The sequence below is a fragment of the Lolium rigidum genome, chromosome 2, assembly GCF_022539505.1.
Source record: "Lolium rigidum isolate FL_2022 chromosome 2, APGP_CSIRO_Lrig_0.1, whole genome shotgun sequence".
NCBI classification, from domain to species: domain Eukaryota; kingdom Viridiplantae; phylum Streptophyta; class Magnoliopsida; order Poales; family Poaceae; genus Lolium; species Lolium rigidum.
In genome coordinates, this window is record NC_061509.1 from 159232406 (window position 1) to 159253255 (window position 20850).

Genomic DNA, 20850 nt, shown 5'->3' on the forward strand with positions numbered 1-20850 from the left:
CCGCTTGCCGGCGTCTCGACGACGATGGCCGGCGGCGACGCGCTCCCAAATCGCCGGTCCGTGGGTGGCGGCGGAGCGGTGGGGAGATGTGGGCGACGGGCTTGTGTTTTGGGAGGCAGACAGGTGGGCCAGGGGCGGACAAGGGAGGACGCGAGCGACCAGCCTTTCGCGTCCGCGGCCACGCAAACTCGTCCAAGATTTGGGCCGGATTTGGGTCGTCTCGGACGCCGCGGCCATCCGTTTTAGGGATGGGGCCGCGCGCTGGGCCGCGGTTTTGTCCGTTTCGATCCATCCAGACGGGCGCGGGATGGGTCGCCCGGTTGGAGATGCCCTTAATACTCCGCTGCCCTTTCGGCATGCAGCCCTCACATAAGCCTAATCATGCATGCAATGATGCAACAGTGTTCCATAACAAACGCCAAAATATCTTTCCCCTACCCCTGCGTCGTCTCCAGACCACACACCTGGTTTCGTCCCATTGATTGTAAGCTCACAAAGTATTGAATGGTGTATCCAGCAGCCATTAGCATAAAATATTCTGAGCTCCAGCCAACAGGAACTGATATGCTCAGCCCGGTCAGCTCGCCAGCAAGAAGGCAATTTCTGGCAGCGGAGAATAATAATGGGGAAGACTGCTCATAGTGGGAGTAACTTAGCTAGTAACATCACACAATCCAAGGCATTTTGGTGACATGGCATGACAATGAATGAAGAAAGAGAGTGAGGTGGTAACTAGCTATGTTACCATAACATCACACACCCCAAAACAAGTTGAGTCTACACCATAGTAAATGATACAATCAGGGCCGGTCCTGAGATTTCGAAGGCCCGGGGCGGAACTAAATTTTGGGCCCCTCTTACTAATTACTATAACTTTTTTACCCACATGTATGAGATGATGAAAAATAAATACTTTAAGTATATCCAATTGCAATATTCATATAAAAATAATAATGTTTACATGATACCTTAAAATTTTCTCGCGCCAATTCCTAGAAGCAAAGTCACCGACGATGGAATCAATATCAATCTCCGTGATTCAATTAATTTTTCTTCTTGTTTTTTCCTTCTTCTTTTTTTAGCACCGAATTCGGGCGCCATGATCAGTTAACCTAGCTCCTACAAATAAGAACAACAACTACTAATCAAAATTTAGAACACGAATTAGAGATAGTTAAATTTCAAGAGAACGGTGGCGGCCGGCGTTCTTTTCTTACCTTCTATGCAGATTCACTGCAGGGGATTGGCCGATTGGGATCGCGGCAACCGGAACCAGCGGACCGAGCAGCAGCGTCGCATGCGAGCAGTCACGCAGGGGCAAGCACCGCAGCCGGCGGCGGCCGGCAGGACGCGAGAGAGCTGGAAACTGCCTGGGCGAGGACGCCGGGCACGAGGCGACGTTTCTGTTCCGCACTTCCGCGTATCTTCTTACGATCCAACTATCGATAATCGATCAATGATCTGCCGATCTTGCCTGCTCGTGCGAACGTGCGGTCGTGCCTGTACGTATTCATGGCCGGCCGGCCGGATCGGCAACTGAAAGAAAAAAAAAGAAAGGCCCAAAGTATAGAAAGCCCATCTAAAAACGTTAATTTTTTTTGCAACTTATAGTAAGCCCATATAAAAATTTTGGGCCCCTAAATTTTTTGGGCCGGGCGGCGCCCTCGCTGACCCCCGAGGCCGGCGCCGATACTGATGCATGTACACCACATATTAGTTACTACCCACTATGGAGGTAGTAACTTAGACTAGTAACATATGTCATGTTACTAGTCTAAGTTACTCCCCACTATGACTAGCCGAACGAACGTGATGAGATTGGATTGGAGTGCAAGGAAAGCAACGGGCGGATCAGTCCAACTCTCCAAGCCTACTTTTCTACGAGCAGTGCCGTCCGTGCAGACCCGCGACAAGGGACCGAAAGCTACCCCGGGTCGCCAGCGCACGCCTCGCGATTCGTGCGATCCTCCGTAGCCGTCGCACCGATCGTGGGATCCTCCGTGGCGTGTGAGGGGCGCCCGCTGACGGGTCAATCCGCGTGGGGCCCGGGCACCGACCACGATCCGTTCCGGCCACACAACGACAGCTGCCTTTTCGTTTCCTTTCTTCCCCGTGGAACACCCGCGAGCGCTCGGAAAGATCTCGCGCCCCGTGTTTTGCTTCGCCGATCGCCGTACCTTTATAAGCCCCGTTCCGGCCGGACGATCGCCGAATCAGATCAGAACCCCGCTCCCCATTGGCTCCTCCCTCTCCCGCTCCCCGCTTCGCCTGCCGCGTCTCTCGTGCTCTTGCCGCACCTTCCACTTGGCTTAAGCTTGGCCTCACTTGCGGCGGGCGGCGGCGGGCTGGTTCCACCGGCGGAACTGACAACAATTGAGCGAGCTGTGGTGGAAGCGGAGGGGCTGCGGCGTGTTCTTGCAAAGTTGCAATGGATACGACGAGTAATTGTGGCGGCCCCCGCGGGCGGAGGTGGAAGGGGAAGGCCGTGAGCTCGGAGCAGCAGCTGGCGCCAGTTTTAGATGAGGCGCCAGCGGCCGCATTGCTCCGGCCGCTCAAGAAGAACTGCCGCCTACGCCGCTCGGCGTCTTCGCTCTCGTCGGCCCCCGCCTCCCCGGACTCCTCCTCCGTCTCCAACCCCATCTCGCCGCCCGCGTCCACGCGGCAGATATTCCCGTTCGCGTACGACCCGTCCCCGGCGGCGGCGCCGAGGCTGCTGCAGCTGCTGCACTACTCCTCCAGCCTCTACCAGCAGGCGCCTCTGCTCCCGCAACACCAACAACAGCAACAGACGCGCCCGCAGCATCCGCAGATGATATCCTTCGGCGACGCCCAGCACCAACAACAACAGTTCGAGACGGCGGCGGCGGCGGCCTCCATGGTCCCGCCGCAGTACATGTCCCCGGACGCGCTGCGCTACTGGAGCCAGGCGCTGAACCTGAGCCCCCGGGGCGCGCTCGGCGGGGTCGTGCCACCGGCGCTGTACCAACACCTGCTGCTGCGGGGCCCGCGCCGGGCCCGGCCAAGCTCTACCGCGGCGTCCGCCAGCGCCACTGGGGCAAGTGGGTGGCGGAGATCCGCCTCCCGCGCAACCGCACCCGCCTCTGGCTCGGCACCTTCGACACCGCCGAGGACGCAGCCATGGCGTACGACCGCGAGGCATTCAAGCTGCGCGGCGACAACGCCAGGCTCAACTTCCCCGACCTCTTCCTCGGCAAGGGCCGCGCAGGCGGGAGCGGACGCACCAGCGCTGCCAGCGCCGCCGCAGCCTCGGTTTCCTCCCCTCCTCCCTGTCCGCTCCCGCTCCGTCGACGCCGGACGAGGCCCAAACACAGCAAACAACCCAGCTTCTTCTAGGCGAACAACACCAACAGCGCGGAGACGAGCCATCCGACGCCGAGCCCAAACCTCTGCTCTCCGCGGCAGAGCAGGACGTCACCCTCGAACCCGACCGAAACCCTCTGCTCCTCAAGGCAGGACACCAATGCGGCGACGTCAACACGGCCATGATGCATCAGCCTCCATCCACGCCCGGCGGCGTCTGGGGGCCGGCCGACGACGCGTGGTTCAGCGCGTGGGGTCCCGGCAGCTCCGTCTGGGACTACGACATGGACAGCGCCCACGGGCTCCTCCTCCAGTCTCGCTTCGCCGGCGATCAGGCGGCCGGCATGGAGTACGTCCCCGGCGCGCCGGAAGTCCACATGGCGCCGGCGCCGTCGCCTTCTCCTCTCCCTCCTCGTGCTCCCTTCTCCTGGAAGGACTGAACACGCCTTCCTCCTCCCATCTCTGAACATCTCCACACACACAGAACTTCCCTAAGCTGTGAGATGCACGCAGGCTGCAGATTTTTAACGGACAGCCTGCGGCATGATCACGTCATAGGAACATCTCATGACCTTTTCTTTCTTCTCCCTAAACCCTGATCGATTTTCTCCTGAAAATCACAAGCCCCCGGCTGCATTTTTTAGGCTGGGACAAGGATGGGCTATATTTCAGCTCCCGTCCTTGTAGATCATTTCCTGATGATGATTGTTTTTAGATCGTAGATAGTATAGATAGCTAGTGTTCATCAACTGTTTCCTGCATTTTTCAAAATGTTATGTATGGCTCTAGGGATTGCCAATAAAGGTTTGGGAAGAGGAGACGAATTTTATGATCTCCTCTTGTTCTTACCATGAAAATTGTGTTTTATGCAGTATTGTACCATGTACTTCTATTTGTGTATCATTGGTTCCATGATTGGTGAATTGATAGCTCATGATTTCTTTTGTTGGATTCTTCTGTTTCGTCTTCAACTCACCGTGTCCACATATTCGAGCAGCCAAGATTTTGAGACTTCAGAAGAAGAACCAAGGGTTTCATACTGTTTTTGTGACATGATGTTGCATTCAGAGTGACCTAAATATGGCGCAAATACATGTCTAACACCAGTACATGGCACTCAGATTGGAAAAAGAGAGAGAGAGAGAGAGAGAGAGAGGAGGCATCGAGTCGAAGAAATGAATTGCTCTTCGGCTAGTGAAAATGGGGTTATAGCCGTCAAACGAGTTTATTTCAAACCCTTATTGACTCTTTATTTCTTTGCGATGGAATGATGTTTAGAGTTGTTCTGTTAAATGAAACCTTGTGGTTAGTATTTCATAACATGATATTACATGTCTCCAAACAAGCTTAGCTTACTCAGCCAAGTCCCAAGTATAAAGTTGCCAGCTTTAGATTACAAGCACATAAAAGAGTACAACTACAAAATGTTGTAAAATGTACATGATCCAAGCAAAATTAACCGAACAACAAAACTCCTTGTTTGCTTGATCCCTTCGAGAGAGCCAAGCCTTATGTTGGTGCACGGGGGCCACTTATGCAAGGTTGCAAGCTCCAAGAGCTGGAGAGTGTCTTCAGTTGAACGATATAATATCTGGAAGCTTAATATCCCCAAAAAAACATAGAACGGTATGGTAATCCCTACCTGGAATAGGATGCATATAATTTTTTGGTCAAAGTCAAACTAATTTGAATTTGACTAACTCTATTGAAAAATATATCAACATAATATGAAAATATATTTCATGATGTTTCTAACTATAATGATTTGGAATTGTAAATATCAACACTTTTTTTATTAGCTAGTCAAACTTCAAAAAGTTTGATGGGGTTGTGGAATGCTTTTATCTTTTATTTTTGTAATTCTTCTCTTGGGTTCTCAATAAGTACTATGAAATCACTGTCTCAACTTCGTCTAGCTAGAAACACAAATCTCACTACACATTATTGGTTTTTTTTACTTCAGCTTCTTGGGCTAACTCTTATCCTTCCACTTTTGTATGCTCCATGTCAAAGCCAACTACTGGTCATGTCCCTTGTGTAATTTCAATTGGTTCCAAGATTCACAGAGCAAATATCTTCAGATTTGAAAACTATTGGTTACATCACAGCCAGTTTAATGGGATTTTTCAAAATGCCTAAAATATACCTGTTGGATTTACAGATAGTGCAAAAATGATTAATGCTAAATTCAAGAATTTGTGGAGAGCTCTAAAGTTGTGGGCAAAGAATCTTCCTTGCTTGAAAGATCTAATTGCCAAAGTGAATTCAGTGATTTATATGCTTGATACTATGGAAGAATTCAGAACCTTGTCCCTTGAGGAATGAAATCTTAGAGACATTTTAAAATCTCATGTCATCACTCTTTTACAGAACCAAAAATCTTACTGGAAGCAAAGAGCAAAAATCATCTGGGTAAAACTTGGTGATGCAAATACAAAATTCTTTCATACCAGAGCCATAATCACCTACAGAAAAAACTACATTTCTTTTCTGATAAATGATGTAAACAATGACATTGCAGATCATGTTGGCAAGGATGAAATTCTTTGGAATGCCTTCAAAGAGAGAATGGAAAAATCTGATAATCCAAAAATGCACTTCAACTTGCAAGAAATTTATGAGAACACCATGGACACAGAATGAGAGAAGAATTGGAAACTCCTTTTTCTGATACTGAGATTGATGAAGTAATTAAAGGCCTGCCCAATGAGAAACCTCCAGGAGTAGATGGATTTAACAATGAATTTATCAAGAATTGTTGGAATATTATTGGAGCATATATTAAAAAGTAATAAAGAATTTTTATGAGGGGAACATTTGCCTGGAAAGTATCAACTCCTCTTATATCACTTCGATTCCAAAAATTGACACCCCTCTTTTACCTCGAGAATTTAGACCAATATTTCTTCTCAATAGTGTACTCAAAACTGTGACAAAGCTTTTGGCTAGTAGACTGCAAAAAAACATTCTTAAATTGGTGCACAAAAAAAAATGGCGTTCTCAAAAATGGGTCAATTCAAGATTGCCTGGGCTCGACTTTTGAATACCTATATCAATATCACAAATCAAACAAGGAAATTCTAGTGCTAAAATTGGACTTTGAAAAAGATTTTAACAAGATTGAGCACAACTCCATTATGGATATTTTAAGAGCAAAGGGCTTTAGTGATTGAATTAATATAATTTTTAGCAGTGGTACTTCTGTTGTTTTACTAAATGGTGTTCCTCGGAAGAAATTTCATTGTAGAAGAGGAGTTAGCTAAAGATATCCTCTTTCTCCCTTGCTTTTTGTCTTGGTTACAGATTTGCTTCAATCATTTTTAAACAAAGCAATGGCTCAAGATCTCATTTTGAAACCAATTCCTTGTCCATGCCTTGATTTCCCTGTAATCCAATATAATGATGACACTTTAGTTGTCTTGAAAGCAGAGGCAGCTCATCTTATGTGCCTTAAGGCTTTGCTTCATACTTTTGCTGAATCAACATGATTGAGAGTAAATTATCATAAATCCATTATGATACCAATTAACATGGAAAATGAGAGACTGTTACATTTTACTTCCACTTTGAATTGCAGAAAAGGAAGCTTTCCTTTCACTTATCTGGGTCTTCCCCTTAGCATCACTAAACCTTCCATGAAATATTTTCTACCCATGATCCAGAGAGTGTAACCACGGCTGGAAGGTATTGCTGATTTCCTTAATTATGGTGGAAAATTACAGCAAGTTAAGTCAGTTCTCTCCTCTTTTCCAATATTATTTATGTGCTGCTTTGATGTTCCCATCACTATAAAGGAGCAAGTGATCAAACATATGAGGCATTGTCTCTGGAGAAAGAAAAATAATGAAGTACAAGCAAAGGGGTCAGCCCTCATTGCTTGGGAAAAGATTGCAAGACCAAAGAATCAAGGGGGACTGGGGTTGTTAAATCTTGAAACCCAGAACAGCTCTGCTGCTAAAAAATCTGGATAATTGTTTTAACAATCAAGACATCCCTTGGGCTAAGCTTTTCAAAGCATCTTATTATGATAATGGAAGTTTGCCTGGTGAGGGTTGATTCTGGTGGAGAGCTCACTTGAAGCTTATTGATATTTACAAAGGAATGACCAAATGCAATTTGGGGGATGGAAAATCAAGTATGTTTTGGACCGATTATTGGGATGAAAATTGTCTGCAACATAAATTCCCTCATCTGCTTACTTACACAAAGAATCATCTCATGACTGTAGATGAAGTGGTACACAGTGAATTTCTAGAGGATCTTTTTCATTTACCTCTCTATTAGCAAGCATTTTCTAAATTTGAGCAGATGGAAATTATTTGCCAAAATGCAAGAGTAAAGATACAAGAAGGTAACTATGACATGTTGAGTTATATTTGGGGAAACAATACTTTTATTGCCAAAAATTCCTATAATACCATGATTGGTTGCCAAATTGTACAACCTCATTTCAGTTGGTTGTGGAGTACATCATGTCAGCCAAAGCATAAGTTTTTCTTCTGGTTACTTCTACATGGTAGAGTTAATAGCAGAAATCTCTTGAGAAAGAAAAATCTACAGCTACAATCTTATGACTGTATTTTTAATCAATACTCAGCATGAAGAAACCCTCGTTCACCTATTCTGGACATATCCATTTGCAAACCAACGTTGGAATCTTATATGCCCGCAAAGAAGAAGAGATGGTTCAATCTTTCAAACCATTTCTGACATGAAGAGAAAACCGAAACTGCCTTTTGCAATGGAGATCATTATCTTGGCGGCTTGGAGCATATGAATAATCAGAAATAACAAGATTTTTAATAATCAACCACCAAGTTTGGCAAGTTGGAAAATTATTTTCCTTCAGGAGGCAAAATTACTTTCATACAGAATGAAGAAGAAGCATGGACGTTCATTCAAAGAATTGTTGCAATCTCAAACTAAGTTTTTCTATAGTTGTTTCCTTTTCTCTTTATTTGTTCTAGAAGAGATCCTCTCTCTCCTTTGTAAGTACTACTAGTATGTTCTTATTATAATATAAAAATTGCAGTGGGGTTTCCCACTGTTTCACCCTAAAAAAATGTTAGTTAGGCAATGTCAAATTGAATTCAAGGGACATTTGCATCTACTGTTATTACAGTACTAAAAGAACTTGGGGGAAAACCGACTCCTTTTGTTTTGACAAAGGGGAAAACTGAGAAAATTTCCTCTTCGCCATCCAAGCAAGGTCATGTCGCACCAGCTGCCTCCGATGCTCTCCGTGCCGGAGAAGAAGACGGCCGCCGCCGAGCTCTTCCGCGACCGCCACTTCTTCAACTCCCCCTTCTTCACCGATCTGCGCGACGCCCGCGCGTCCCTCTCCGTCCCAAGCCCCCAAACCCAGCCGCCCTCATCCAGCCGCGCCCTCCTCCTCCGCTACCACCGCCTCCTCTACTCCGCGCGCGACGACCCCTGCGCCTTCGACGACAACCTAGCCTTCACCTGGCACGACGCCTTCCGGCCCAACCTCAAGCACACCTCCGCGCTCCTCCGGTTCGAGAAGGCCGCCGTCGTGTGCTGGGCTGCAACGTGGGCTGCTTCAGTCCATCAGGTAAGCTCCTCCTCTCTCTATTTTTCTGTTTTTATTTTCTATTTTGAATTTTGTTATTTGAATTCAAATCTAATTTCTGTTTTGTTTTGCAGATTCTAAATTGTTTGAATATCATAACAATTTGATAATGATACTCACTGCCTTGTTTTGTTTTTAAACAACCATTTATAATTGATTAATTTTGGTTCTTATGAGGTACAAGTTAAGATTCAAATAGATATTATTTTAGGGTTTACCTCAATTGCTTTTAAATTTAGAAATCAAATCTATTTAAATGCTTTTAAAATTTAGAACATGTGCATGGTGAACATATTATATTTTTCTATTGCTTAACCATAGTGATTACTCACATATAGTTGAATTATGGCTAGGGTTTAACAAATGGTAAAGGAAATGGAATTGGTTCATGATTTTAAGTGAATGATAGTTCTTAAGGTTTGAGAAAATGGTTGATTAAACTCTATAATTACTAATCTTGCTTAGAAACTTCTAACTTGGATTATACTGGTGATCCATGATACACAAGTTATGGCATATCATTTTATGTAGATTGGTTCCATATGACAAGGTTTATGGTTTTGGGAATACTTCACTAATTGAAGTATAAAATAGGCATGAGGCATGGCTTGAGGTTAACTACTAATGGTATACTTATTATTTTATGTGATAGATGAGATCTATTAATCATATGGTTTAACTTATCATCTAGGTCTACAAGATATGATCATGCATTAGACAAGATCTACTCATTCCTCACTAATCCCTCCTTAATATTCCTCTCATCACACTTATCCTAGATTCTTAGGGTTTATAATTAATACCAAGTTGTGATGATTATGGAATTGGTTTCCTAAGGTATTGTTATTGGAATAGGGTTCTCACCTCCAAGATTAAAGGTTGGTTTCAACAAGTAGAATTTAATACTACTCTAATATTCTCTAGGATAGACATGGATATGGTTAGCATCTATAACCTCTCTCACTTCTCAATATCTTGGAATATCCTAAGGTCCTACTTAAGAGATGATGATATGATCCTCTAAATATATGGTTTTCCTAGGAATTCTACCTTGCAATCTTCTGTAGCTTGTTCTTCGAGAAATCGATAAACCTGCATCTTGTGGTATGCCTCCACCTCCTAGCTTCTTCATCTTGATCCTAACTAATTCACATCGAGTGGCTCTATGTGTTTGTTCCCATGTATCATGGTACTTGATGAGCAAATGGATGAAGGGTGTGGCTCTATTTATAGGCTTGGGCAAGCTCTAGTATCATGACACATAGGTGGTGACTCTTGTGTTGGTTTGATGAGTAAGGTGCTTGGTTGTCATGCCCTCATCCATAGCAATCCTTTGAGCATGAGGTGGCATAGCTTGGAAAGCAAGTCATGTAGATATTTTCATCCCACATGGCATAGAGATTATCCTCTCATATGATTTATTTTTGGATAGCCAAGTGGCATTTGCTACTAAATATCTTGTGGATGGTTTTATTATTGTGGATGAGTCATCATATCATATTTGATTGGATTTATATTATAATATTGGTGAAAAGGTTATGTTGAGGTTTATTTCTCAAGTTTGGATAGTTTTTATTTGATTTCACCAAGGCATGATCATATGATTTTCAAAGTACTCATAGTTAATTTTATTCAAATAGTTTGAACTATAATTCGTAATGTAAATGGATTTAGTTTTATGATATTCCATATACTTAATAAGTTATGATTTAAATAAGAATGTGTGGCTTTTATGCACTTTAGACCCTGTGGTTTAACTTATTTATAAGTGAATTAATTTACACACAAAGGTAGTTGCTAACTTTTAAGTGTTAATAAGTTAGGGTTTGATTCTTAAAGAATGTGTTGTTGTAAATCTAATCCCATTTGATCTAATACATAGATCAAATCATCTCTACCAAAAATAAAGTTTTAGCAAAGATCACAGTGGAGTTTATAACGCTTGACTTGATGATCTACTTCAATTCCAGCAAGTCAAGTGAAACTTCAGTTACTGTGGTAAGTTTTATTTGAAGCGCGAAAATTCCCCGGATTTTCTATGCATGAATGCAATGCACACTTTGGTGTTCTCTCATTTTATTGCCTCTAAACCTGGGATATTACACGCCAGCTTGTGATCGACTCCATCACGTACAAGCAGCATGCACCAATCTCATTCTCGAACTCTAGCGCCACCACTCCTTCGTATTGATAAACCACCATCAAGAGGAGCAGAGGAGGCGCGAGGTCCTCATCGATGAAACTCTGGTGGTAGAGGCAGGGCTCACCTTTCTTCTCTCCATCGCTCTTTTTGTTTGTCCATGATTGCGCATGATCGAATCTCCCGAGTCTTGAGTAAACAGGGCGGCAACAGGTGCGAACCAACATAGCAAGTAGGGCAGGTCGTTTTTCTCGCTTCTCCATTTTAGAAAAAAGAGGTCTGGGGTTGATTTTTTAATACTTTGAAAAAACTGCAGTATGAGGGATACTTCAGTATTTATACTGTAGTTTTTGGCCATTGCCAAACGCATTGAAGTATTGTAAACTATTGTAAACTGCAGTAATTTTAGAAACTAAAGTATTCTTGAAATACTTCAAAAATAAGTTGCTACCAAACATAGCCTAACATGAGGTTTCAAAACCCACCTCATGTTTTCATCCACCCGTGTGTGTAATTCCTGTGTAACCCCCAAAAGACGTGCTTGAAACTTTTCTATGGTTTTGGTTCATGTAGAAACTTTTCTATAGTTTTGGTTCATGTAGAAATTCAGGATGCAGGACATTTCAACTTCGTCTAGCTAGAAACACGAATCTCGCTACACATCATTTTTCATAAACTCGATGTCTAGAACTAAGAAGTCGTTTGGAAGCCAGGTTTTTATTTCATTTGTAGCATTTTGAAATGAATTTATTTACATTGTAATTCCAGAAATGGACACTTGTTTGGTTGCCACAGGAATTATAAATGACAGTAGAATTCAATATTGAATTTATTTGGTTGCTACAGGAATTGTGAATGATAGGTTTCAGCTTGGAATTGTGATTACACATGGCATCATTTTGCTGGATTTCCTAAATGAAATGATGGCCCAATTCTGTGGCTACCAAACAGCCCACCTATGAAATTTTAAAATGAATTACGGGATTCCAGGCTCAAATGATGGATACCAAACGACCTCTGAAAATCTATGTTAGTTAGGGCATCTCCAGCGGCGCGACGCAAACCGACGCTGAGCGACCGTTTGCGTCCGCCGTGACCGGAAATGCGTCTGGGGCCTATTCCAGTGGGGCGATGCAAAGTAACCGGGAAGTCCGCGGAGACGCAAACCTGGCCCAAATATGCGCCAGGTTTGCGTCTCGGCGGACGCTCGGCGGACGCGCAAAGTGTCCGCTCGCTTCCCCACCGGGCCCGCCTGGCGGCCGAGTCCGCATCGAGGGCATCGATTCAGGCGGTCAACGCTTCCGCGTCTGCGCCGCAGCCTTCGCCATCAATGGCGCGGCTGACTGTTCTGCGCGCGCACTAGCGGGCGGCGGCTGGGCTTCTGCGGCGCCTTCAATGGCATCGTATCCCGCGCGCGCCCGCCCATAAAAGTCCACCGGCCGCGTCGCCCCTTCGCCCACACCTCCACAACCACCACCACTGCCGCAGCGTCATGGGGAAGAAGAATGACTTCGAGGCCTCCGGCAGCGGCAGCAAGAAGATCCCGCTCCCCGTCTCGGTGGGGAGGCTCATGCACGGCCAATGGATGCCGTGCGACGACGCATGGTCCGGCGTGCACGTGCTCGGCGGCGGCGGCTCGGCTGCCGCCGGGTGCCTATCCCTCTAGTACCGCGCGCGAGCACTGATCGGGACCGCGGAGATCCGGCGCAGAGGCGGTATCCGCCGGCGGACCTCCGCGACGATCCGGCGTACGCCATCGACTCGGAGCTTTGGCGTACGTACCTGTCCACGGAGACGGACAGGAGACGAAGGGCAGGCTTCATGGGCGACAGGGATTACCCCTTCGGCCCTGCACCGCCGGCTCGTCGTCAGCAGGCGCCGACGCATCGTCAGCAGGCGCCGACACGATGTCAGCAGACGCAGCACAACGACGCCGACGACAACGACGAAGCCTACGCCGTGTACGACGACGACGACTACGTCGAGGTGCTCGCGTACCATAGCGAGGAGGTGAAGGACGACAGCGACGACTACGTCGCTGTCGTCTTCCACGAATGGCAGCAGGCCTTGGCGGAGGGCCGAAACTTCAACTTCCCGGACAACATGACGGACGGCGAGATGGCGAAGGTCGCCGTCCTCGTCTCCGAGCACGACGCGCCTGTGCAGCCGCCGCTGCCCCGCTACGCCATCGCCGTCATGCCGCCGGGCCTGTCGGCGGATGAAGCACTTCGACAGGCGCTCCTGGAGTCGGCGGCGCCTCCGCCACCGCCACCACAGCCGCAGCACTGGGCGCCTCAACCGCCGCCACAGCCGCAGGCTTGGGCGCCTCAACCGCCGCCACAGCCGCAGTACTGGGCGCCTCCACCGCCGCCACAGCCGTAGCCTCCTCAACCTCGAGCACCGGCGGCGGCACGCCCGGCGTACGCTCCCCCGGATGCCAACTGGCCTTGGGTCGTACCGGAGCTCATCGTGCTCGACAGCGACGAGGAGCAGCACAGCGGCGAGGAGCAGTAGGCGTTTTAGGTTTATTTTTTAAGTATGTAAACCTATGTTTCATGTTTTAAAAAAATGATTCATCCTAAAAAATGTATCGTGCCGTTGGAGCTGACCGGACGCAAACGGACGCGCGGTCGATTTCGACAAAAGGGGTTGACGCAAACGGACGTGCGCGGAATTCTAAAATGCGTGGCGCCGCTAGGCGATGTCAAATTGAATTCAAGTGGCATTTGCATCTATATTACTGAAAACGTGGGGAAAACTGACTCTTTTTTGTTCTGACGAAGGGGAAAACTGAGAAAATTTCCTCTTCGCCATCCAAGCCTGTCATGTCGCAGCAGCTGCCCCCGATGCTCTCCGTGCCGGAGAAGAAGACGGCCGCCGCCGAGCTCTTCCGCGACCGCCACTTCTTCAACTCCCCCTTCTTCACCGATCTACGCGACGCCCGCGCGTGCCTCTCCGCCCCAAACCCCCAAACCCAGCCGCCCTCATCCAGCCGCGCGCTCCTCCTCCGGTACCACCGCCTCCTCTACTCCGCGCGCGACGACCCCTGCGCCTTCGACGACAACCTAGCCTTCACCTGGCACGACGCCTTCCGGCCCAACCTCAAGCACACCTCCGCGCTCCTCCGGTTCGAGAAGGCCGCCGTCGTGTTCAACGTCGGCGCCGCCTCCTCGAGGATCGCGGCGGCCGTGGACCGGGCGGCGGAGGGCGGGGTCAAGGCGGCGTGCGGGGAGTTCCAGCGCGCCGCGGGGGCGTTCCGGGCGGTGGGGGAGATGATGGAGGGGCAGGAGGGGACGCTGGATATGAGCCCGGAGGCCTCGGCGATGCTGGAGCGGCTCATGCTCGCGCAGGCGCAGGAGTGCTGCTTCGAGCGCGCTCTCGCGGCCGGAACATCGGCGGCGGCGTGCTCCAAGGTGGCCAGGCAGGTGAGATTGCTTTACTTCTTCCGTAGTGGTATTGCATTGGTACGCATCTGTCGCCCTCTGATGGTTTTGACGGTAAACAAGTTCTAGATCTGTACAATGTACATAAAAAGGCTTAAACCATTGAGACTGTCAGGAGAATGTTTTGCTACAAGGTGCAAACTAGAGGTTGTAGTTACTAATCTGTCATTTGCGCCAATTGCAGTATCCAGCTCCTCTCCCTAACAGCCTAACTTTCCCATGAGATCCCGACGCAGGTGAACTTAGATTAGTAGATGAAATAACTTTCATATTTTTTTTATAGCACCTCTATATGCTAGGAATTCACGGTACTATGCTATGTTCCATAATTGCTTCAACATTGCCATGGTGATATAGTTTTGAGTTTCAGACTTCAATATCGTCTTTTGTGGAATACAGTTTAATTTTCAAGAACATCCATCTGGATAAGGAAAACAATTTGAAAATTCTGAAAAAGAAGTCGAGGAGGAGCTTTGCTGTCCCTGCTTGGTGTTGGCCTTGTAGTGATACATGTCTGTCGCCTTTTGGGGGTTCGACTGTATTTCTTTTTGTATAGAGTCTGTATTATTATGCTATAATCTGTATAGAGTGTGTGCGGATGTTTTGTGGGAGTTGTTCTAGGTTTGCTAGATAGACCTAAGTTGACTTTGTGAGGCACTAATTTGAGGTTTGTCCAATTGCAGTATCCAACTCTGCCTAGCCCCCTTTATTTCTGTTATATGCAGGCAAGGCTGTGATTCAGTTTAATACTTTTGCCAACTTATATTTGTCGATGAGAGTACTCTCATAAATCACAATTGATCTTGGGTTAGTACATTTATTCGAAGAATTGCTAAGAACTTTAGTGTAGTATGTTAAGTATGATTGCTTATCGTTGCCATATCTATATATTCTGGAGTTTCGGACTCTAGACCATTTATTGTGGGATACGAATCAATATTCAAGAATATACATCTATAAATAATACTCCAAAGGCAAGGAAAACATAAAAACAGTTCGGAAGAAAGTTGAGGAGCAGCTTTACAGGTGCTGCAAAAACTACAACAACTGTTCTAATGGTGTTACCTTGTATGTCTCAGCTCATAACTTGTCTTATCACCCTCCATCTTAACTTATTAAATCTAAATGAAAAACCTTTTAACTAGTTCCAACTAGCCAATCAAGTCAGAACATCTAGTACTAATTGAAGATCGGTGGTGCATTCATCCGATCATACTAGAACTTCCTGAATGGAAATTAAGACCATATTAGACTTAATTTGTCAGATCAATTTCTGTCAATTTATCACAGGTCCTGGTTGCCACCAAGCCGTCATACTTGTACTGCTCATGTTGGGGCTGTTAAGGTACTGTAACATATTCTGATGTTACTGGTTGATGAGGGTCGCAGCCTCGCAGGTTGTATGCGTATGTTGATGGGAGGGAGAGATTGATAACCTTTTTGCAAGCAAGTGAAGTTGCAGCACCTTTGCTGCTGGTAGTGGTAGGTCTATTCCCACATAAGAGCATGGTTAATGAAGAGGCGCTTAAATTCCTTTGGATGGAGTCTGTTACTGCATGCAACAAGCGCCCACCGCCTAGAAGCTCTAATTTCCACGGGCTATTCAAGCGTCGGCCTCCACTTTATGTGCCGATGCTAGAAAAAGAGCCAGGAATGATACTGAAACTGCCAAAACGGCTGGGTTTTCTTTCCTAGCACCTGCAAATTAGCGCTGTGGGTGCTCTAACAGTTGCAAAGTGAATGGCGAGTTCCAGAGTAGGCTGTAGAAGAGAGATTTCACTCTCAGTTAAGATATATAGCTACCTGAGTGCAAGATTGGTGTGATTATGCGTGGCAGATCTTTTTTGCATGATGTCACGTCCCATGAGAAAAGTGCTGAAGTATGTTTCTTGGAGTAGCAAAACACTGAACTTAATATAATTGTTGTGATACGCTATAAAAGTATTAGGATTGTATCAGCAGGTTCAGTAAAGCTTGGGAGTTTATATTAAAAACTTGTCGAGTTGGTACGACTTATTTCTATCCTGTTATTGAAGTGGCAAAGAGTACACGTCGTTTGCATAGCTGGACGTTTCTAATGTTATTCTGTTTGCATTCATAGTAAAAAAAATTGACAGCACAAAATACCATAACCTTTGGCCTCTGTCTTTATACAGGCTGCCTTGTACTACGAAGAAGCTTATGCTGCACTGGTTATCCCTCCGCTGCAGAACCACTTTGATAGATCATGGTTATCTCACATCCAGTTGAAGGCAGCTCAATTCAATGCAGAAGCTTGCTATAGGTATGCTATGGAACTGCACGAGAAGACAGAAATCGGCGAGGAGATAGCTCGGCTACAGGTTGGGATCAACGCAGTTGCTGATGCGAAGAGAACTGCCAGGGGAGCCCCTGCGCCCCTTTACGATTCTGTTACCAGGCTAGAGCAAGATATGAACCGGAGCCTGGAGAGGGCAGTGAACGAGAACAACCGCATCTACCTTATGCGGATCCCAGCAGCCAAAACGTTGTGGCCTTTGCCTGCAGCTTCGCTTGTCCGATCTGCTTCCACGAGTGAGGTCTTAGATGCGAAGACGGAAACTGGCCTTCAGTCCTCATAACTGAATGCTGCGATGAAGCATGGTAAAGATGTGATGCTGCATCTGCATGGTGAAGATTGTCTGCTGAAACAAAGATTCTTGCAGAGGTCTTGTACATTGGTCTTTGTATCTAGTATTGTAGCCAGTGTCAGTTGGCTTGCCAAGCCAGGACCATTCTCGTTGAGCCTTGTGAAATGGTCAAGAGTTGTCTTACTACTGGAGTTACCCGCGGTTCTGCCTCCATTTGTGCCGCAGTGAAGTGTTCATCTGCATAATACATTTCAGTAAGTGGCCAGTTTTCATGTTTTAGCAAAAGAATATACTTGCCCTTTGGTACTGTTTATTTCGGCATACCGCTCAGATATCCAATGGGTTCCGTTCATCCGTTGTTATGGATAAAGTACAGGATGTGTGAACACCAACATCACTTGAAAATTTGTTGGCAGAACTGATTAATAGCAAATAAAAAGAATCTGAAAAATTCACAGTCCACAGAAGCTCACTAATTAAGTTATCATGAATCATTGTTCGTACAGTTTATCGTGTCTATTCATTCATTTGCACCGCGTTCCTGAGATAGATTGGGAACATCGCCTTAACACTGACCAGTGACCACAGGGTACGTTATCGGCTCTGTGATCTTCTGGAAGCTTACAGTAAGAAACCTGCAAAATTCTCGACATTTCCGAAGCCGAGATCGAACAAAACGGAAGCATCCACCTCGCCAGAAACGCTACGCAACTCGGCGCTCTGTTGTATTCTATCCTTTCCTCCACCTCTCGTTACCCAGCCAGCTCCTATCCTACACTCCTCTCCCGCGCGCCCACCACCTGTTCGACCCCAACACACACGCACTACACATTCCAATTCGCCGCGCACGATGGCAACGACCATGGCGCCACCGTCCACCTCCACCTCCTCCGTCCTCTTCCTCCGCCGCCTCCCCTCCCCGGCCACCCGCGGCCTCGGCGGGCCACTCCCGCCCCGCGCCCCGCGCCTCCGCACCGCGCGCCTGCAGGTCTCCCTCACCAGCGACGTCTCCTCCTCCTCCGACGTGGCCGCGGAGGAGGCCGAGCACGCGCCCAAGATCGGCAGGCGCGTGCGCGTCACGGCGCCGCTCCGCGTCTACCACGTCGTCAAGGCGCCCGACCTGGACGTGCAGGGCCTGGAGGGCGTCATCAAGCAGTACGTGGGCGTCTGGAAGGGCAAGCGCATCACCGCCAACTTCCCCTTCAAGGTCGAGTTCCAGGTCGCCGTCGACACCCAGCCCAAGCCCGTCAAGCTCTTCGTCCACCTGCGGGAGGACGAGTTCGAGTACATCGATTGACAACACCTCTTTCATCAATCATCACCTGTACATGGCCCAAGTAAGCGGAGCGCCTTCCTTATGTACTGCAATAACGATGGCCGCAGTGTAGCCAGCCGTGTGTATATTGTTGTTCCGGTGTGCGGTGAGAGACTGAAAAGGATTAAAAGGCTGAAGAGGGTAGGGATTAGGAACTCATGGGAAGCAAGTTGATTGCTTGCTTCTTCTGCCCTTGTTCCTGCCCCCACTTCGACATCTATTTTTCTCAGATGTGGGGAATTGTTCCGATGATGATCCATAGCTATAACATAATAGCGATAATTTTGCTGTTCCTTGTTGCCTATGCTTATAGCTAGTTTGGTGATTGTTCCAAGAACTTCCCTTTATCTGATTGGTATATGTGTTATTGTTGCTACTAGGAATACATGTCTTTTTTTCTATGAATCTAGGCTTTTTATAATTAAGACAGCACATATTTTTTTTGCGTTTACGAGGGAAGTCCGGTTAGGGAACAAGTATCTTGGCAGTACGAGAAGCATTTGGAGTAAAATACTACATACAGGAATTTTCCCTCCGTTCCCTTTTACTTCACAGAAAGACCTATTGAACTTGAATGCTAAATTTCGTCTGAATTCGGACGATCTATGTTATTGTTATGCTGAATCCTCGGAACTGCCAAATTATTACAAGAACATTCTGATACATAAAGCACAACTTGTGACTTGTAGAGTGAACAAACTGCCAAGACTCTTGGCAGATCTTGGTTAATCCTAACATCTATTAGCTTCCAACTTCCATTCATCCACAGTATATAGTTTTCTATGCAGTGGAATGTTCAGAGTAATCTCATGGATTTTTTTTTATATTAGCTCATACTTCCATATTGAACAACTATGTAAACTATTTAAAATAGCACACAGGACAGATTTACATCAATATCTTCTAAGTGAAATATATACAGCCTACTTCATCTGATTATAAACTAATCCTGAGGCACCCTACCACTTAGTGGCTTATAGAGAGAAGACAGCCTGAAGGTACCGAACAGAGGATAGGCCTCAAAGCTGGTGGGCAGAGTGGCCGCTCACACTGCTAGCTAGCAGGATGGTGCTTTATTTACTAACCTAACCCTTGTGTACCAAGTAGTATTTTTTTAGCAATCAGATGTAAGGATCGCTGCTCCTGGTTATAAAAAATATCTTTCATGTTCTAGGATGTGCACGTAACCTAACCGCGTTTATAAATTACATTACTTTAAAAAAAAATCTGACATCTTGTATATTCTAAGTCGGTATGGTCCACAAGGGTACATTTGAACAATTTTATTAAGTGTATAGTTTCGTTAGTTGTATATAGAATCAATCAAATGGACTAAGTAAATATAGGAGTTATTGATGGTAATATCTATTTCCCCAACACATTGATATTATAGAGCTAACATTTTCCAGTACCCACAAATTATATTACAGCAAAAAGAGTGCTTTGGATTTGTTCATGGTGTAAGTGTTCGAACACCAAATCTGAACCTTCTGGTTATCTAATGCTACCATAAAATGCTATCTGGCAACACAATATGGTGGAGGTTATTTGGAAGTTGCCAGCATACCTACAACTACAACAAGATTCCTTTGATTCGTCAACACCGTTTGTTAATAACTCAAAATATGGCCTCAATAAAGGATTGGATTTGCAGAACTTTCTGGTTAAGATGTTAATGTTGAATGCGCCGAAGTTTTATTTTAGCATCTTGGGTTGTGCAGAACTGATAAATGTGCTGAGTTCTGGCATTTAAACTTGTTCATGTGGTTTTCGTAACATTCAAGAAAATTACCATTCTATACAAAAAAAAATGCTGTTTAAGCTTGAGCATAGTGAAGGAAAAGAGAGCCAAAACAAAGTTAATACCTTGCTTTGGTTGATTTGCTTAATTTCATCTCATAAACATAGTAATTAGTCAGCACCATCTGTTCCAGAAAATCATAGTCACTAGGAGTATATGGATTTTGCTGAAGGAATAATGCAGAGTGTGGCAAACTGGCAATCAAACTTCAGGTTGTATATTTATCATGCCCTTAGATTCTGAGGTGCTATGTAATTGTCTGACGACCATCCCACTATCAGGTATCATTCATTTTGTATAGAAGTTTGAGTTTAATTGGCTGCAGCACGTACATTGACAGTCCATCCTCTGTGCAGTAGGGCTCGCAGTCACGACTCATACAGCGAGAAATAATTCATACCATTATGCACCTCGGCATGGTTTTCAGTCTCATGATGCTCCTGTACACTAGATGGCATTGTAGATAGAATTTCTGACAGATACAAAGGATCTCAGTATTGCTCATATCTTCATGATAAGCAGGTCTCAGTGTATCAATTTATTTTGCAGAGATTCATAATCTGCTGCATCCTCTGTTTACTTTTATTTTCAGTGTGAAAATAGTATGATAAGTTTTCTTCTCATTGAATCT

At 46.0% G+C, this 20850-nt stretch overlaps 2 protein-coding genes and 1 pseudogene across 2 annotated transcripts; all 3 read left to right on the plus strand.

Annotated features, from left to right (window-relative positions):
• Positions 1-2325: 2325 nt before the first annotated feature.
• Positions 2326-4231, plus strand: LOC124687553 (annotated as a pseudogene).
• Positions 4232-13870: 9639 nt separating this feature from the next.
• LOC124687554 (vacuolar-sorting protein BRO1-like) lies at positions 13871-17351 on the plus strand. The gene is made up of 2 exons (XM_047221326.1): positions 13871-14476; positions 16651-17351. The coding sequence occupies exons 1-2, from the start codon at positions 13877-13879 to the stop codon at positions 17092-17094; spliced, it is 1044 nt and encodes a 347-aa protein (XP_047077282.1). The 5' UTR covers positions 13871-13876; the 3' UTR covers positions 17095-17351.
• A 492-nt stretch (positions 17352-17843) lies between these two features.
• LOC124687555 (ferredoxin-thioredoxin reductase, variable chain-like) lies at positions 17844-18823 on the plus strand. The gene has a single exon (XM_047221328.1). It carries the CDS (start codon positions 17954-17956, stop codon positions 18398-18400), a length of 447 nt encoding a protein of 148 aa, XP_047077284.1. The 5' UTR covers positions 17844-17953; the 3' UTR covers positions 18401-18823.
• The last annotated feature ends 2027 nt before the right edge of the window (positions 18824-20850 follow it).